The 19,933-nt window shown below is 36.3% G+C and overlaps 1 protein-coding gene across 3 annotated transcripts in view; it reads right to left on the bottom strand.

Moving 5' to 3' along the window:
• Positions 1–4,754: 4,754 nt before the first annotated feature.
• OMA1 (OMA1 zinc metallopeptidase) overlaps positions 4,755–19,933 on the bottom strand; it is a 48,465-nt gene continuing 33,286 nt past the window's right edge. For 2 of the 3 annotated variants that reach the window (XM_012639377.1, XM_012639378.1), the window contains exons 8-9: positions 18,242–18,391; positions 4,888–5,212 (exon numbers count right to left, since the gene is read on the bottom strand). In XM_012639377.1, coding sequence (XP_012494831.1) covers positions 5,000–5,212; positions 18,242–18,391 — 363 coding nt within the window. In that variant the 3' untranslated portion in view covers positions 4,888–4,999. Of the gene's footprint in view, positions 5,213–18,241; positions 18,392–19,933 lie in introns of all 3 variants that reach the window. The other variant, XM_012639379.1, reaches the window with a different exon arrangement.

Here is a 19,933-nt window from a genome sequence, read left to right as displayed (position 1 = left end):
GACAAAATATGCCACAAATAAAAATTTTCCTTTCTCTCACACTTGAGTAAGAACAGATCACCATCAATTCTGAGTTGTAACAAATCAAGCAAATAGTCATCTTTTTGGAAATGACCTCTCTTAACAAATAATCTTATAGCCCAAACTAAGACAGCATTAGAATGTAAGAATCAGCATGGGTATAACATGTTGGATGTTCCACAAAGCATATACATGTTACTATATTTAAAACCCATAATAACCCTGGGAATTAGGCAGGGCAAATATTACTATCCCATTTGCTCAAATTAAAAATAAGATCAGTGACATTGCCCTTGATTCTCAAGGCTACAATAATATCAGAGGGGAATAACTATGGAAAAAAATTAAATTCAACTTGTTTTTTTCTGTGCAAAAACAATAGTTACTTGAAAAAATGTATCATTAAATATAGAACAACAGAGTCCTTAAGTAGACCATCCATCATCTCTAACCTACAAAAATACGGTTATACTTTGATAATTGGTCAAAATTAATACATCTTAATTCTACTTTCTTTTATATTCTAAAGATTAAAAAAGCCCAAATCCGATTTTAGACCAATGTGGCCCAGGATGAGGTTCCAGGCCCCTTGTGTCCTGGGAAGATAGTATTTGGAATCTGCCAGCTGGGCTTAATATTTCAAAGAGCCTAACTAAAAATATTATATTTCCTCTTACATAACTAGGCCACCCAAACTAATTAAAACCACAAATTTCTTTTTCTTTTGGCTGGAATTTTGGTAACACCAGAGATCACATGATGATCAGAGGCCCTGATTGGTCTTTGATGATATCATAGAAATTCTGAGCCCTGGAAACAAGACCACACAGTGACTTATGCTCTATGCCTAACAGTCTCATGCAGTGAGAAACCCTGGTCACAAGTCTAGACACACCAACCCTTCAAGACGGAGAACTTTGTGGTGTGACACTCCTTGCACACAGAGCCAGATAATGTAAAAGGAGTCCTTGGTGATTATAAGGCTGAGAGCCACTGGCCTAAGTTTTCTGATGGAATTCATGGGGCAAGGTGTAGGAGGGTAGCATACCAATGGGGTTTTCTTCCCAGTAGTGAAGCAAAAGATATTTCTCACCACAGATTAAATAATTCTCTAGGCCCTAATAAAAACATCTTATGAGGTGATTAACAGGAATCTTATCCCTCACATGGATAAATATGCTTAAAATGGATATTTTTACCACTTGTCATAGAGTTATTAAAATGACTGCTTTTAAATAGAGCAGAAGAGGTACTGGCCTTGCGTTCACAAGTGAGGGGTGAAAGGAAGTGCACACTTTCCATCTTCATCTCCTTTGTGAGGTTTGCCAACGGAAGTGGCAGTATATGTGAAGAGCACAGATTTTGGAGCCAAAAGATGCGGGTTTGAATCAGTTCTGTCACTAAGGGGTGAGTAATGCTGGACACACATTGCTTAATACCTCTGAGCTTTGGTTTCCAGATGAAAAGTGGAGGTAATATCTCCCTCTCCAAAGAATGTAGTTTTCCAGAAAGAACATTGGGTTATAAACCAGTGAGTCCTTTAGTTTCAATCCCAGTTCGGCCATTTACCTGAAGTGCATACTTAGATAACTTGCTTAATTCCTCCAAGCTTTAGTTTTCTCCCCTATGAGTATATCATTATCTGTTCATATTACCATCTGTCCTTTCAATCTCATAGAATGGTTTTGAGAATAAAACATAATTCAGGTAAAACACAAAAAACCTTTTAAATGGTAAAGCAATATGCTAATGCAAATTGATTATATCAATGTAAAACTCATGCTACATTATTTTTACTCAGATTAAATATTGTTTCAGACCAAATCTTCATGGAATTATCTTATTTCTTTGCCTGCTGAAAGGATAAACCTAACAGGTTTTAGTTCTAGTTCTCACCACTTATTTGGTAGACCCTGTGCTTGCATTGGTCCCACCATGCGGGAGCCATTCTGCTTGCGCGGTGTTGACGGTACTCATCCTCAGCTCCAATGTTGGATCCTGATAGGTCGAAACCACTCAGGATAATGCTGCCCCTTGCCATGGCAATTGCTTCAGGGGTGCAGTTAGAGTACTCAAGGCTTTGTTTCAATAGTTGTGAGGTGAGTCACTCTTCCCACCTGGATGTGAAAGCATGCAACCCTGGGAGCTGCTGGCAGCCATCTTGATACCATCAGGGAAGAACTGAGAAAAATTGCAAAGAAAAAGAGCCATTGCCTTGATGACATCGTGATCGTCTGGATTAAATTGTGCCCAAAGCTAGCGTACTTCTGAGCTTTCCTGTTAGATTGAGGCAATACATTTTCTTGATTGAGTCTGAGTTGGTTTTTCTGTTCTTACAAGTAAAACAATCTTAAGGAATACATCACGTAACCTTGAGCAAGTTTCATTACCCCTCTAAACTTCGGCTTCCTGATCTATCATGGAGGATAGTATAACACCTATCTCATTAACGTACAGGGTTGCAGTGAGGTTCAACAGTGCTTGAAAAGTGCTTAGCACAGTGCATGGTACAAAGTAAGCACTCAACAAATGATGACTATTTTTATTATATTTGGAGCTCTAGATTTTGTGTTAAATGCTTTAAATACATCATTTCACTTCATTGATCAACGTATGGGATTTACTGTCCCCATTTTACAAAGAAATGAGAGAGTTTACATGACTTGTCCAAGGTCCCACAGCTACCCGGAGGAAGAGAATTCACAAAGTATGATTGTTTCTCCTTCTTTTTTATCCTTGGACCAGATGATTGATGTTGAATATACAGTGTCAATAACATAGTAATTGAATGCCCATAATGTGCCAAGAACTGTTAAGTATTAAGCATAAAGCAGTAAATATACACACTTTTATAGGATACAATCTCACAACTATCTGAATTATAAGAGATCAGATTGAGTAGGTGCTTTGGATTTATTAGCATAATGCTCTTAACCATCAAGCTAACCAGCCAACATCTAAATCCTATAGGCATATGAAAAACATTGACAGTAACAAAAAACGTCAGCAACTAACTGCAGAACATAGAGGTTATTTCCGTATAAAACTTAAAATGTGTATACATCTTACATTTCAATTGCTATTTAATTTCTTCTAAAACACTGAGCTGAAGTGTATAACAGCATTTTTTTTGCATTTGATTCTGTGGGTTAAAAAAAATCTTTTTTATATGCACTATAAAGATATCATCTCCCTATTATCTCTGCTCTTTCTGACATGTCAACTTGTATATATATTCTAGGAAGTCTGAACACCACAATGAGATGTGACAATGAGAAGGAAGAAAAAATCTAATGGTGTGTTTTACTGTTTACTTCTAGATGACATTCTCCAAATTTCTTTATATGTTAGGGAGGATCACAAAACTCCAATCACCAGGAGTGTAAATGACTATACGGAAAACAGTTAATGTGAATTTCTTCCTTATTAGTGTTGTCTTATGTGCAGATCAAGAAATTTCTTACAAGTAACCTATAGTAAGCCCTGAAAAACATAAATAGGCTCTGAACTTAACATCTAGGTAAATATTTTGTCTAATAAAATTGAATGGTATCAGGATACATCACAAATGAGATTTCACATGCTTTCACAGGCAGGGAGAGAAGCTCCACTTTCCTTCTCTACTTTACCCCAGGCTTTTCATGTAAATTTTGATAGAAGGGTCTGAGAGGAGAACCTGGAAAAATCATTCTGTAGACAACATAAGTGTTCCCTGATTTTATGAGATTTTCACCTGTATTAAAACCACACATGAGGAAGCTTACAAGAGTTTGTTCCTTGTTTTTTGATAGCTTAGTCTTAGAAATCTGAGAGTTGTGGGAAATGGACATATTTATAGTCAGACAGATCTAGCTTTGTTCTAAGTGACAGACAATGAGTATATCATTTAAGTGCTCTCCTTGTAAAACGAGAATAATAAAGCCTACTTCATAGGGTTGGGGAATAAATGAGATAAATATAGGGCTCAGCTCATAGCAGCTACACAATAAAAAGTAGTTCCTTTCCCCTTTAAGAAAATATTTAATATGATGTGTTTCAAAGAAAATGTTCCTCTTAGAAATGTAACCTAAGCATCACTAGACATCACTAGTTTGGGAGTACAAATAATATTAAATAACTCATTTCCACATTTATATAATGCAGTAATTTCTGGCCACCACTGAGGATGTGTCTTACGCTGCTTCTCTCTTTTCTTCTCCCTGTCCCTTTGTGGATGTCTGCTTCTCATGGAGATCAACTTGGGGACTGCACCTTTCCTCTGCCTCTCCTGTAGTACCTCCAATGAGCACACAGGGGTTGTCTTCTCTGAGAACTCTGAAGATTCTCAGATTGTAATACCACAGAGAGGCCAAATGACACGACTTTTTGTTAAGACTTCAGTACACCAGGAACACGTGTCTAATGGAAATGCCCCTCTCCCCACATTCTGTTTCCCACTTTGTCACCTGGACCACAAACAGTACTTCTTGTGCCTCCCTATGAATATGGCTTCTGCAGCTTCTGCCTGTGACCTTTTCCCTCATCATCCACAGAGGAAGACCAGGAAATTCTCTATCCCAAGGTGCCCTTTCCCACATAACCCTACTCCAGTGCAAACAATTTTCAAAACACAGAACCTTCAGACTGTCTGTTTCCCAGTTCATCATAACCACCCAGAATGTGAAATCCAGTTTAGGCTCAGCTGGAACCATTAGGGGTCTGCCTTCTAAATCAAAAGCAAGTATGAGACAGAGTAAAATGTGTAATATAAATTTATTCTGTGACATTTTCCTCATTGAAGATATTTTAAAATAGATTAAAATACATCAATATTTCATGAAAAATAAATACCTAAAAGAATTTAGATAATATCTATAATGTACATGATTTGACCTTGAATAGCCATTTTTTTTCATTTCAAACATCATTTTTTAAAAAGTAACAAAAATGATAAGGATTACTACATTCTTCATATACTCTATGTCTCATAAATTTTAATTCAACTGCCAGTTCTTTTCTCAACTATGTATGTTAACGGAATTTGCTCCTGTTTTTGAATAGAAAGAGTGTCCGTTTTCTGTTTCTTAACAGTGGTATCTAGGTCTTCTTTCTCTGATTCTTCAAGAAAATGCTTCATGCTGAGTTTGAATAGTAATCGGGGGTCTGGTCCAGAAAGTGGTGGGCAATTACATATCTCTCTAATTTTGAGAGCCTATAAAGAATAAAATAAAAAATATATATTATATATATAAATGTATTAAGATTGTTTCAGTAATTCTTAATATGTTCTACATAAAACAAATGTAAGAATACGTTCTGTATTTTTAGGATAAAATGTCTCTTGATTATACACATAAAAGAGAACCATAGATAAATTCATGGTAGTTACTTGCATGATTTGGTCAAATAATAATATTTATAAAACAACAGCAGAAATTGCATCAACTGCCCAAAAACTCTATTGAGGTAAATAAGTCATAGAGATGTCTCTATGGTTTCAAACTCTGGCAGACTCTGAGAACCACCATTCAGATTAAAAAAGATCTAAAGACTCTATGGGAAATTTTTCAAGAGAAGGAAAACAGTAAAATATAGATGTCTGAACATACTGAAAAACAGATATACATAACCGGTGCAGTCTGGGGTGGAACTGATGCTAATACCCTAGAAAAGTAAACAAATCAAAATCATGACAATTTTTAATTCCAGGGAAAATAAGATGCTGCAGGGGGAGGAAAAGTAATCACAGTATACTCAGCTGTGCCTAGTGTTTACAGTTTAAAACACCAAATCTTGATCTTACCAGAATCACAATTTAATCATATCGAGAAGGGGAGAGCTGCATACATGTGTGCATGCACAGGGTGTGATGGTGGTAACAGAGAGCTTAAATCTGTCCTCTACAATGGAAAGCAAATAAGAGAAGGCCTAAAATTAAAGTTAGGAAGAAGCAATAAAAGCATGTTATTTAGATATGGGGGAAAAAACAAAAGAACCATCCAATAGAGTTAGAAATAGTTACCCCTGAAATTGAGGGCAAGGTAGAGGGACAGCTGTTTTAAGTAACTAGTCTTAGAGATACTATTTAACTCTTTAAAGTGGCTACATGGATAACTTTAAGACATAAAAGCTAAAATAGTTTTAAGGAAAAATAGTCAATATTTAAGGGGTTTTAAAAGGAAGATATTTAGGGGGAAAAGCTAGTTTAGTTTTCTAGTACTTCTGACTTTTGTGACGTGTCTTAGGGAAGTAAATAGGGCAGGAAAGGGGGCAGTAAGTGTTTGGGGGACTGGTTAAGACTTTAGAAAGGCTGCCCAGGCAAGGTCTCACTGATAAGATAATGACTTGGGGTGGGCAGAGACCTGAAGGACATGAGGGGGAAGACCACGGGCAACCCAGGGGAAAAGCATTCTGAGAGGGAGCCATGAGTGTAAGGGAGGTGGGAGTGTGCCTGGGGTGTTCTAGGACAGTGAAGAGGCTGACACAGCTGAGCAGAGTGGAGAAGAGGGCAGGAGCAGATTATGTAGGAGCTCATGGGTCATGGTAAGGATTTTAAGTTTGACTCTGACTAGGCCTGCCTCTTATATTTGTGGGGTCCATGGCAAGAATGAAAAGGGAGGCCCACATACCATGTGTCTAAATAAATACCTAAAACCTGTAAATTAGCTCACGCCTGTAATCCTAGCACTCTGGGAGGCCGAGGCGGGCGGATTGTTTGAGCTCAGGAGTTCGAGACCAGCCTGAGCAAGAGCGAGACCCCATCTCTACTAAAAATAGAAAGAAATTAATTGGACAACTAAAAATATATGGAAAAAATTAGCCGGGCATGGTGGCGCATGCCTGTAGTCCCAGCTACTCGGGAGGCTGAGGCAGAAGGATTGCTTGAGCCCAGGAGTTTGAGGTTGCTGTGAGCTAGGATGAAGCCACAGCACTCTAGCCCGGGCAACACAGTGAGACTCTGTCTCAAAAAAAAAAAAAAAAAAAACCTGTAAATTAAGCTAATAAACTAGTATATAAAATATGTTCTATTCTCCTACTTTGAGGAATATACACTCGAAATTACCTAGAAGTCCAGGTACAAAATTCCAGAACATGTAAGGTTATGGGGAGCCTACTCTAGCTTCTACCACTAGCCTGCTGTCCGCCCCTTCTCCGCCCACCCTTGGCTTATCTGGGCCTGAGAGGGACCTCGTGCGAATGTGTTCAAGGGCAGAGGTCCATGTGGGCCCTGGAAGCAGGCTCAAACATGTCTGGGCAAGGAATTTCACTATCCCACATACCTAGCGTGTGGTGTGATAGGGGCACAGGTTCTCAGACGGGAACATTCCGTTAAGTCCCCTGAGGGAGAGGGGCATGCAGCCAGAGGCAAGGGAGGGCAGGAGCTTGGGTCTAGGGGCACTTCTGACTCTGATGAGGCTGTGAGTTGCCAAAGTAAGCTAAGGAGGAAAAAGCATTGTTTAATGTGAAACTCTTTGGGGGTAGGGGCCTTGCCTTTATTTTTCTTTTTATCTTACAAAAGATTCAAGGTGTTCCTTACATCTGTTGAGTGTTAAATAAATGTTCACTAAATTAAACAGAATTGAAGTAACAAGAAAATGTTTCCTTACTATAGCAATGAAGTAAACAGAAAGACCCCCAGCTAAATTGTGAACTGCTCTCCAAAGTGGGATACCTTTGAGAGATGCTATTGAGATCTACACCGAGACATTAGGCAAAAGCTAAGACTGTCGTGGCAAAATTGGGACACATAGTCAAACTTGTCCTAACTCCTTTATGACTATGTTGATTTTCCTTTCCAAGTGAGAAGTTTATCGATCATGGCTGCTACATCACATGTCTAAGCCCTGCACTGGTATCAGTAAAGGGGGAAAGCATGGACTTCAGCAGGCAACAGATGGCATGGCTGAGTGGTGACTTTAGCAATGAGAAATGCAAAGCATCAAAGAGGAGAACAGATGCCATCTCCTATAATCTCTATATATTCAGTAAAAACTCCACTTTCCCTTAAATTCATTTTTCATTTTAGCAAACAAACTAGACTATATATTAATATTTTATCTCATTCTGATAGTCAAATTCTGGAAACAGTATTGCTGCTGAGTACTTCACTGACATATTATTCAATGTGTTTCACCTATTAAGGATCTTCCATCTCAAAAGAAAGAAAAGTAAGTTTGGCTAGATATCATACCGAAGCATATTAGTGCCATTGTTTTTTCTTTGTTTTGTTTCTTTTCCCTTAAACTCTTACACTTCTTCAAAGTCTGAAAAGGAAGGTCCAAAGTCATTCTTACTCTTGAGTATCTTTAAATTTTCTTTTTATCAAAGCAGCTTGTAAGAGCCTTTCTTTGCAATGAAGATTAAACACTTCATAAATTTAAATATCTAATTGTCTAATTAGACAATTTATCTAATTTAAATATCTATTGTCATTTCAGGGTTTCTCATGCACAGTACCCTGGGAATCTTCTAAAAACACATCTTGAGAAAAATTATCTAAACTAAAAAATGCGATATAGAAACCACAGTCAAAGAAATGGAGACGTGTAAAACGCATGAACGTATTGGTCTTTCCCACTGTTATAGGTAGCTTGGATTTCCTGGTGTCTTTTCAACATTCTTTCATTTTTTAGACATGTTTTTGGCTTTGGGTGTTTTAATTTGGCTGTGCTATATTCCTCTATCTTCTGCATCAATGAATCATTGCTTGGGGGCATCAATGCTGCTCTTTACAGCCTCCCCTAGAAGTTTTACGGCTTCTCCGCTGTATTCACCAGTTTAACAATTTTCTGAAATGCATGTATCTTACACATTTGTAGTCATTCTTTCAGCTTCTGCCTCTTTCGATGAAGTTAAATTAGCCTTATCATGCCAGCTTCAGGTAGGCACTGCTTCTACAGTTCTCGACACCTTGGCTGTCCTCCCCAATGGAGTAAAACTTTTAAGTTGGATCTGAGATTTGGTTTTGTTTTCCATTTTTCTAGCTTATCTAACTGGGGGACAGTGGGCATTTCAGAAGCTTTATTTTTTGTTGTTACTGCTGGATTTAGTGTAGATGAGGGTCCTTGTGGTGTTATTAGTTACGGACACTCAGAGATTCAATAAATCTTTCAAATAAAATTACCTTTATTTTTCCTTTCTCTTTAACTCTATTTTTCCAACTCTTGTACACTTATCATTCTGATTTGTTAAAAGTCTCTCTTACCTACCTCTTAAATCTACTCTTGAATAGGACAAAAATGTGGCTGTAACATCTTTTATTCCATACAGTCAGTTTGGCTATTCTCAGTTCCTTCTTCATTGTTCTATATAGAATCCTCCTGAAGATACACACGCAGGTCAGCCTTTGAGATACTGGAGGAAGACAGTTCCTCAATCAAAAACATTTCTTGGGCTATTTGAGAATTGGATATTTTCAGGATGCTAAATTATCATCCCATAATCACTTGCTGGCCATAAGGAGGAAAACCACCTGTACAAAGGAAGAATCAGGCTGGCACTATCCAAACCCACTGATGCGGGGCAACTGGATATCGAGACTCCTAAGCAAAGCAATATGCAGCATAATTGCATCACCTATCAAGTATTCTTGGCAAAATTTAACTTCTGTTTACAGGTATATAGAGAAATAAGTTAGAGGTGATACCAGAAAGAAGTAATCAAGTGAATCTAGAATCTAGAACATGGCATTAGATATATTCAACAAGTCAATGACAAGTTTAAAAACAAAACAAAAATGAGTGAGGTAGCACCTGTTCTAAAGTCAAAAAGACATAAGGGACGTAAGACCCAAATGCAGTATGTGGATCACGATGGATCCTAATTTGAACAAAATGAATATAAAACTATATTTTGAGCAGAGAAATCCGAATACAGACAGGATATTTCATTTTAATGAATTACTGTGAATTTCCTTCAGCATGATAATGGTCTGATTATGGAAGAGAATGATACTACTTTCTGAAATGCATGATGAAGTTGCTGGAGTTCAGGACACCGCATTCCAAAATATGATTACAGAAGGCTAGGATATGCCACTCCAAAATAAGCCTCTTTAGCATAAGGATTATTCGAGCTAATTAGCAGACATAAGAGAAGCTCTGAAAACAGTAGAAGTTATTCTTTTGTTAGAGACATTTATATCCTATAAAGGAAATCTCCAGTTTGTAAGTATGTCTCCCTCTCTGCACCAGGAAGAGAAGGATGACTCCAAATCACTAGAAACTCTGATCAATGAAGAAGGCACATATTACACAAACCCAGATCTGTGTAACAAACCTTACCCTTGTTTACTGTGCTTTTGCTGGCCCCTCACCATAATCTGGCCTTCCCTACAGTCTTCTGTCTTTCTTTAAGTTGAAGATAGTATTTATGCCTGAACTCAAAGTCACCTCTTAGAGAACTACTCAGTCCATGGGAATCTCCCGTATATACGGGAGGTATACATGTTACTATACTTCTGTTTCTCTCTTGTTTATCTTTCATTATAGGGGTTTGTCCCAACTAGGAACCATGAAGTGTAGAGAGAAAATTATTTTTTCCTCCCCTATAAAGTGATCAGGGGTCAAATGCCCTCATGTCCAGCGTTTTCATTAAAATACTTCTGGGGAAAAAAGAGAGAGAGAGAAGGGACAGATGGAGCAGGTATAAAAAAGGGTTATACTGTTGAATACGGGTGAGTGAAAAATAGGGGTTAAATTACACAAGATAGAGAATAATTTTCTCTATCTTTACATGTGTTTTAAAAAATTATAGTAAAAGTAAAAATAAAAAATTTTTCTAGAAAAATTCTTTTTCCTTTCTGTTCTCCATTCTCCTCTGTCATTTTGCATTTCTGTAACTTCACCCTTGATTCTACAGTTATGCTGCTGGTTCTAAATGGCTCACGAGAGATTTAAATGTTTCTCCTGGAAAATGAAACCAGTTCCTTTACTACTACCTCTATTTCCAATTCTGTCTCTTAATTTCTGAAAACAAGCATATACTTTTCAAAAGGCCTAATGAGTTGAGCATCAATGACCTCAATCCAAGACTCACTTAGCAACAGATATAATAGAAATTAATGAGAATAACGGGTTACTACTTTGAGATAGAACAGAAATATGATAATGATAATGCCTACGTGGCTACTTAAAAACAGAACAAAAACTTATGTTTATATATTAGTCTGATAGAATGATTTGATTTGGTATCTTTTCTTGAAAGACAAATAGATGACAACAGAAAATAAAAACAGAAAGAGTTGTGAAAGACTTTGAAACAGGCAAAAAAAGATCATTAGGTATCCTATCAAGTGCACCCTTCTGGGTTCTCTCTCCCTTTCATGGTCTTTGAGCTATTTTACAACTCTAACTTGTAGAAAAGTAATGACACTGAAAATGATTTGTGGAATGCCTTTGAGTATTGTCCTATGAATGGAGCAGTTCTGCATTTATTTGTAAAGTCACTTCAGCATTCCTTATCCTATATAACTATGGTTCTTGAATTCTCTTTTGAACTAGCTGTAACATATTACCATTTCCCTCATTAATTAATGAATTAAATAAAATCTCAGATGTGGTCATTTTATACTTATATGATTCATGATTTCACCTTTTAAAAAAATTTATCCTTTAACTCATTTCCTTTCCTTTCATAAACATTGCAATGGAAACTGGAGTCTGACTAGTTTTTGAAGTCATCTAAAGTGAATAAGTATAAATAATGGAAGTAATTTAAAGTAAATAAACATAAAAAATAAAAATTAAGGCCATCTTGACATAGGTCAATTGTCTTCTAGTATGATAAAATAATTAGGAAAGGCTTTCAAACATTTTATAATCAACCACTCTTAACATGAGAATGATGAAATCCTGTCATTTGCAACAAGGTGGATGAACCTGGAAGACATTATGATAAGAGAAATGAGCCAGACACAGAAAGAAAAATACTGCATGGTCTCACTTATCTGTGGAATCTAAAAGAGTCCAACTCAGAAGTTTAGAGTAGAATGGTGGTTACCAGAGGCTGAGGGTGGTGGTGGGGTGAAAATGGGGAGATGCTAGTCAAGTTTCAGTTAGACAGGAGGAATAAATTCTGGAGATCTGTTGTATAGCATGGTGAAAATGCAGTACAATTTTCAATATACTGTATACTTAAAAATTGCTGAAAGAGATTTTAAATGTTCTAACCATAAAAAAATAAGCAGGTGAGGTGATGGATAATTGTCTTGACCATTCTACAATGTATACAAATATCAAAACATCACATTGTACCCCATAAATAAATACAATTTAAAAAATAGTTAAAATACATAAAGGAAAAACAAATACACTTACATAAAAAATAAAAGAACTAGCTATATTTATTCCCAGTAACAACTAAAGTATTTACAAAACAACTGCTGGTACACATCAGCATTTTTTTAGGCACTACACATCAAAAAAACAGCAATTAATTATTCATAAAAATTAAGCAATAATAATTAAGTTTTTTTAAAAAAAGAATGGAAAAAATTAATGCTAGAGAGGCTAGGCTTCATGATTAGTTTAAAAGCTTCCTTTGAAAACAGAAGGCAAGACATTTCAAGGGAAAAAAATTACCTCTATTTTTTAACGTGTTTTTCTAAAAATATCATTATTTTTCTCCCCTTTCCCCCCAAAAGCAATTTTTTTTAATAGCTCATTCATTTCAGCCTCAAGTAGATACACATCACATGTACCATAATTTTTTTTTTAAGGTTTTAGACAATGTTACTGTTAGGCTTCCTGCCTTTATATGATTCAGAGGCCAATTCAATTACAGTAGCTGCTCTGATATTTGCCTTTTCCTCAACACTTGCCATGTCTGGCAAAATGAAATTCTGTAAGGTGAACAGTGTATGTTTGTGTACACTGGCCAACAATGACATTTCACTTCAATGTTAAACACTCTCATACTTTCTACTTATGAAATGTATAATATTAATGATTTATACATTTACTTTGTCCAATTATAAATGCATAAGAATGATTTACACAGGAGTTCAAACCCCCAGCTTCCTGAAAGTGTAAAGGATTTAAAGTAAAATGAGATTAAAATGAATGCATTTACAGTCTGCCACTGAGTGATTCTGATATCTAAAAACCGAATGTAATAAATTTGAACATCAAGATTTAAAAAACAGTTTAGGAATAAAGTTGGCATTGAAAGCTCTAAAAACATTAAAAAATAAATCCTATTCAAGTTATGATTATAACAACCAGCCCTAAATATTAAATAACTAATTCCTTCAAATTAAATGTTTTTCCTATATATTCTATCATTCTTCATCCCCTTCACCCCACAAAGAGGAGATGGCAATGAGAGAGCTGATGAGAGAAATAGAGAATTTAAAAATTTGGTCTAAATGCTTTCAGTTTTAAAATACATCTTTCATGTCAATTTCCCTTATTCAAATCTATTCATGTTATAATGATTCTTATAGGAAAAATGTTAACTAAAGTATCTCTTTCAAAGACAAATTATAATACACTTAAAGTCTGAACAATGTAACCATAATTTTAAAACTGTCATACTATTAAACATCAACAGGTTGATAAAACATCTGTTTCTTAATTTTTCACCCAAGTTGTTATGGTAACCAAAATATGTGGGGTATGTTTCCTAAATTTAACTGATTATTTCAAATAAATAAAATAACATCAGCTTATTAACTACCAATAATATTATTACTATAAACCTATATTTATCTTTTTTAAATGCTAGTGGATCACAAAATTACATTTAACTAGGTATTTATATATTTTCTCAGAATTCACATTTTAAAAAAGCAAGGGTTTTTTTTTTTTCTTATTTGGGGGTGTTATCTTGATTTTAAAATGAAATAAGAAATGAACTAGTCTATTTTCCAAATATATAGTATGCTAAAATACTCCAAAATCACACAATTGCACTGCTTTGCAGGAGCTGTAGATCATGTCCGTTTCAAACATAAGTCAGATCCCATCACTCCTCCAGTCCTCTGCTCAAAACCTTCCACTATCGTCCCATCTGTAACCAAAAGTCCTCACACGGGCTACAAGGCCCACGCCCTCCTCCTTCCCTTGCTTAGCCCACTCTAGCCATACTAACTTCCTCACTGTTTCTCCAGCCTCAGAGCCTCCCTCTGCCAGAAGGTTCTTCCCCCAGGCACCACAAGGCTCACTGCTTCACTTATTCCAAGCCTGTGATCAAGTATCAGCTTCTCAGTGAAACCTCTGATCAACACCATTGCAAACTGCTGTTCCAGCACCTCTGCCATCTCTGCTCACATATTACCTGTGTGCTATGGACTGAGCTGTGCTCCCCCAAAATTCATACTTTGAAGCCCTAACTCCCAGTGTAACTGTATTTGGAGATAGAGCCTATGAAGAGGTAATTAAGGTTAAATGATGTCATAAGGGTGGGCCCTAATCCAATAGGATTAGTGTCCTCATAAGAAGAGAAACCAGAGAACCGTCTCCCCCTGCCCGTCCCCACTTATTATCTATCTCCCTTTACTGCACAATCAGCTTTACAAGGACAGGGATTTGTATCTACTAATATTTAGTTGACATCACTGATAACACCTACAACCTGGTACATAACAGGTGATCAATAAATACTTGTTGAATGCATAAAGTATACATTTAAAACATCTTACATACTGATATACTATGGTAAGAAATAATATATTTCATGATACTATTCAAGGAATTCAGTAATAAATAAGAATATACCATTTTCAATAAGTTAAATTAAAAAATCAAAATTACCAAACTGTGTCCTCATCACAGAACCACAGAATCATACTTTCTTGGTTCTCCTCCTATGAATCTGATTCAAAACAGGCTCTGTCTTCCTCACACCAATTAAATGTGAAAAACACCTAACACTGTTACTTTGATCTTTTTCTCTACTCACTTCCTAGGTGAGTTCATCCACTCTCATTGCTTTAACAATCACCTCTGTTTGGATGACTCTGAACTCATCATCTCTGCCCTGCATATGTCTGTGCTCCGGAGCTGTATTCTCCGCTACCTTTAAGATGTACATCATTTTAGCCACAGTGATGTCAAAGGGCAGGAGGCTTAGGTAGAGTATCACATTGTACTCACTTGAACAGAAAAAAAAATTCTAAATAAAATATAATTTTAAAATGTAGTCTTTAGTAATATATAGATTCACATAATTCTACATACTGCCTGAGGAACTGCTTTCTTTCATTACAGAAATTATACCTATAATAGGTAATTCCAATCTTTGAGTTATGACTGTGTATTCTAATTAACAATATACTCTTGTACTACCAGTTTCACTTCAACCACTGAATTATTCCCAATATTGCAGTAGAGTTTTATTACTTTCAAATTGAATTTAATCACTTGGGGGGGGATATAAGAAATTATATGAGGTTTTCAAATTAAGTTTCTAAACTAGGATAGTTTATTTTTAGAAGAAACATGGCTCCCATTTTTTCTTTCATCATTGGCTCCCAAATAACATTTATTTCTCCAAACATTTTTCTTCATACTCATTAATCGATTCGTTATTAAAGACTTCTCTAAAGAAGTAAAAATAAAAAGACTTCTTTTTACTTCTCTGAAGATCCTCATTAATTTGATGAGGAAATGACAACTCAAAATTTAGAAAAGGCTTGATGAAAAGTTGGTTAATGGAATTCATTATCCAATTTAAACAAACCACATATTTTTACAATTTCACTGAGTAAAAATAGAAAGAAAATCCCAGGAGAAATATGGTTATTATGGCATTAGAGATAAGGCCTCCCAGGGTGAAATAAGGTCCCTGGGCAGCACTAAGGAGGCTTCCACGTCAGTGATCCTCAGCACAAATCAGTTACTGATAAAATACATCATGTTCCAGGCCTATACTGGCCTTTTAAGATGAATGATTACTACCCATTATATCAGGTAAACTTCACTATTTCTTTCTCAAATACTTTTTTATTCAAATTAAGAGTATAAATGAAATCTAGTTAGGACAGGTGTTGATACAGACTGAATATCTGTGTTGCCCCCAAATTCTTACGTTGAAATCCTAACCCCTAATGTGATAGTATTAGGAGGTGGGGGCCTTTGGGGGGTGATTAGGTCATGAGGCTAGAGCCTTCAACAATGGGAGTAACGCCCTTATAAAAGAGGCTACAGAGAACTGCCTTGCCCCTGCCACCATGTGAGGCTACAAGGAGAAGACAGCCATCTATGAGCTGGGAATCAGGCCCTCACCAGGCACCAAATCCACCGGCACTTGGATCTAAGACTTCCCAGTCTCTAAAACTGTGAGAAATAAATTTCTGTTGTTTATAAGGGACCCAGTCTATGGTATCCTGTTACAGCAGCCCAAAGGAACTAAGACAGGTGTTAAGAAGCCATAGCTGCCTGCTCTCAACGCTCATGAAAGGCACAAAGTATGCACCATCTATCAACAAATCCTGTCATCCTTCCTTTCAAAATATACCCAGAATTGGACCACTTCTTTCCCACTCTTTTACTACCAGATATCTTCGTTCGAGCCACCATTATCTCTTACCAGGATTACTGCAAGCCTCCCAAATAGTCTCCTGAATTGCACCCTTGCCCACTACAGTCCACTCTCCACACGGCGACCCCGGTGATCACAATAAAACACGAGTCAGATTAAGTCACTCACCTGTTCAATACCCTCAACCAGCTTCCCCTATCCCTTGAAGTAAGAGTCAAGTCCTTCAATGGGCTTAAAAGTTCCTTCATGGTCTGGTCCCCTACACCTCGTCTTGAACTGCTCTCCCCTTCCCTTACTCCATTCAGCCCCAATGTCTTCCTTGGTAGTCCTTGAACACACCAAACACTCACACTTCAGGCCCTCTGTTTTAGCTGCTTCCTCAGCCTGAAAGGCTTTCCCCTCCAGATACCCATAAGACTTGCTCCTGCTCCCCTGCTTCCTTCCAGGTTCTATTCAGTGAGGCCTTCCTTGACAACAGAACATAGAATAGTACCCCTTCTCTGCCGCCCATCCCTCTCTAATACATTTAACCTATTTTTCCCCAATGTGCTTATCACTGCTTGACATACTATATGTTTATTTATTATTTCTATTACCTTACTAGAATATTAGCCCTAAGAAAGCAGAGCCTGTTCTGTTACTTGCTCACTCCCCAGCAACAGAACACAAAATGGTAGATTACCAATAAATATCAATAGTTTCTTATCCCAAACTAGATACAGATTCTTCTTCCTTCAAACCACATACCACTATATTTCTACTTTTCTTATGATAAATCATATTCTTTATATTAATAATCATTTTGTACCTATCTTAGCATCCTGCAAATATCAAGAACAATGTCTTATTTCTCTTTGTATCACCTGTATCTAAGCATCATTTCTTTCTTTTGCTAGGTACTCAGTATTTGTTGAGCTGAATTTGAAGTCATACTGAAAGAAACTTTTATAACACACCTGGATCTGTCCTGTTATCATTTAGCAAATAACCCAGTACTAATTCTTAAATTGCTAAAGAATGTTCTGCTTTCATAACCAACCGGAAAGTTTAATGCAAGTGAGACAGAAGAGAGGCTGGCTCAGAGATGCCTGACATCCTTTTGTACTGATGTGGAAGCCACATAAAATGTTTTTGAGTGATGTTAACAAATCAAAAGATTTTCAAAGGCTTAGTGAAAACTACTTGGGACAAAGCTTCCTCAGCTTGATCCATTAATGAATTCTACAAAAAAAAGAGCCAAACAGCACATGCTTCACTATATCATTATAAAGAAATAAATAACCAGAAACGAACTAACACGAAGAGATTTCTCCTAAGAAAACAAATTCTGGCATCACTATTGTAATTAACACCCATTTGACCCAAAACCTTTGTACAACTCATTAACTTGCATTTTTAACAAAAAGCTTAAATCACCAAGGAAAGACTGAATTATGATCAATATGTTAAAAACAAAAGCAATATGACTTAAGTTTTAAACTTTCATCAGATCAATTAAAATTAAAGGTCTGGATATTAAAGGGGTTAAACCTTCATCCTCCAGAAAAGTCAACTACACACAGCAATTTATTCTCCAGGACTTGTGGAAAAGCAGAATTTTATTTTTCAGTCAAAGTCTTTGAAAATTGATAATCCATAATTATAGCACTCAAAATAGTAGACAAGCTAGAATTCTCTTTTTCTAAGCAAAAGAAGTAACAGCATTAAAAATAGATAATACGGTAAAAATAATTTCCTACCTTATATAGTGTTAGCTCACCTGAGGTATAAGTCTGTCCAACTGCTCAGCTCGATTTCCATGAGAAGGATGTGTAGATAACCATTCTGGCAACTTGGGATGACCATGGAGGCTATCCGCAAACTCCATCTGCTGCCAAAACACTGAACTGGCTCTTACATCCGCACAAGCCTAAAACCAAAATTAATAAAACCATGCAATGAGCTTAGTTTTGAGACATTTTTAAAAAATTTATCTTTATGTCATTACATGTTTTAAAAATATATTCTATCATTTTAATAAAAGTAGATATTCAATGCTTTAAAAAAAACTCAAACAATGTGGTATTGCAGTGTAGAAATAAGAGAATGTCTACTATGCCTCCTCACCCCTCCCCCATACACATTCACAACAATCCTGTTCCCCAAAGATAACCCACTATTTTCAGTATGATAGATGCTAAGAATATATATTAAGGGTAAAATCTTCCACACAAATTAAAAATTTCTGTTTTTGTAAAAAGGTTTTAAAATATAATCTGTAATTAAACTAAAGAAATTTTACCTTTAATCTATACCACTAGAATAGCTGCAAAAACTTCAGATAAATATGCGGAAAGAAAAGAAAGTATGCAGTTATATTTTTAATGTGTGCATCAATTTATCTACTTTTCCTCAATGTATATGGGGAAGAACATATTTAACTCATTGAAAACACCATAGAAAAGTACAGTATTAGTATTTTTAAAGAGGATATATACAGATCTGCATACATGTGCGCACAATTCCATCATATACTCCTATGCATATCCACACATATACACCTGTATATGCATAGAACACATCTGAAAGACTTAACAGTAGCTGCTCTAAGAATGTAAGTGGGGTATTTGATGGTGATGGTGGAGAGGGAGCAGTATTTTTACTTCTGAATTAGGTTATTAAGTCCGAAATGTCTGAATTCTTTAAGTACTAAGTTTGACGGTTGATATCTCTGACATTTCACTTCAACACTTTTTGTTTTATGTTTACTGTGAAGTTGCATCCTGAGTCTTTCAAATGCACATTTTGGCTTGTGATTATCTCTCAAAATTTTTTTTAGAGCAATTTTTGTGAAACCATGGATAAGTCAAAAACTCGTGTTATTTTCAAATATGAGTTCCACCATGGAACAAATGCAGCACAGACAGCTAGAAATGTCAACAAAGTGTTTGGGATGGATGTGGCTAATGAACACACAGTACGTCCATGGTTTGAGAAGTTCTGTTCTATTGATTTTAATCTTGAAAATGAGTCACATGGGCAACCTGAGACCAAAGTGGATAATGATGAGTTGAAAGCTGTAGTGGAAGCGATTCCATCTCAACCTACACATGAATTAGCAGCAAGGTTTGACGTTATTATTCCAACAACACTGGACCATTTGAAACAAATCGGCAAGATAAAGAAGGTGGATAGATGGATTCTGCATGAATTAAATGAGCATCAGCAGAAAAATCGTCTTGAAGCTTGCCTTTCTTTGCTGTCATGACATAAAAGTGAACCATTTCTGTACCATATTGTAACAACATGTGATGAAAAATGTATTCTTTTTGATGATCACAAGCATTTGGCACAATGGTTGGATAAAGATGAAGTGCTGAAACATAGTACAAAACCAAATATTCATCAAAAAAAGCTAATGGTGTCTGTTTGGTGGTCCAGAGCTGATGTTATCCACTACAGCTTCAGGAAA

The sequence above is a fragment of the Propithecus coquereli genome, unplaced genomic scaffold (assembly GCF_000956105.1).
Source record: "Propithecus coquereli isolate 6110/MARCELLA unplaced genomic scaffold, Pcoq_1.0 Scaffold14, whole genome shotgun sequence".
NCBI lineage: Eukaryota > Metazoa > Chordata > Mammalia > Primates > Indriidae > Propithecus > Propithecus coquereli.
The sequence above is the reverse complement of the archived record's forward strand: the minus strand, read 5'-3'. Positions and strand labels throughout refer to the sequence as shown.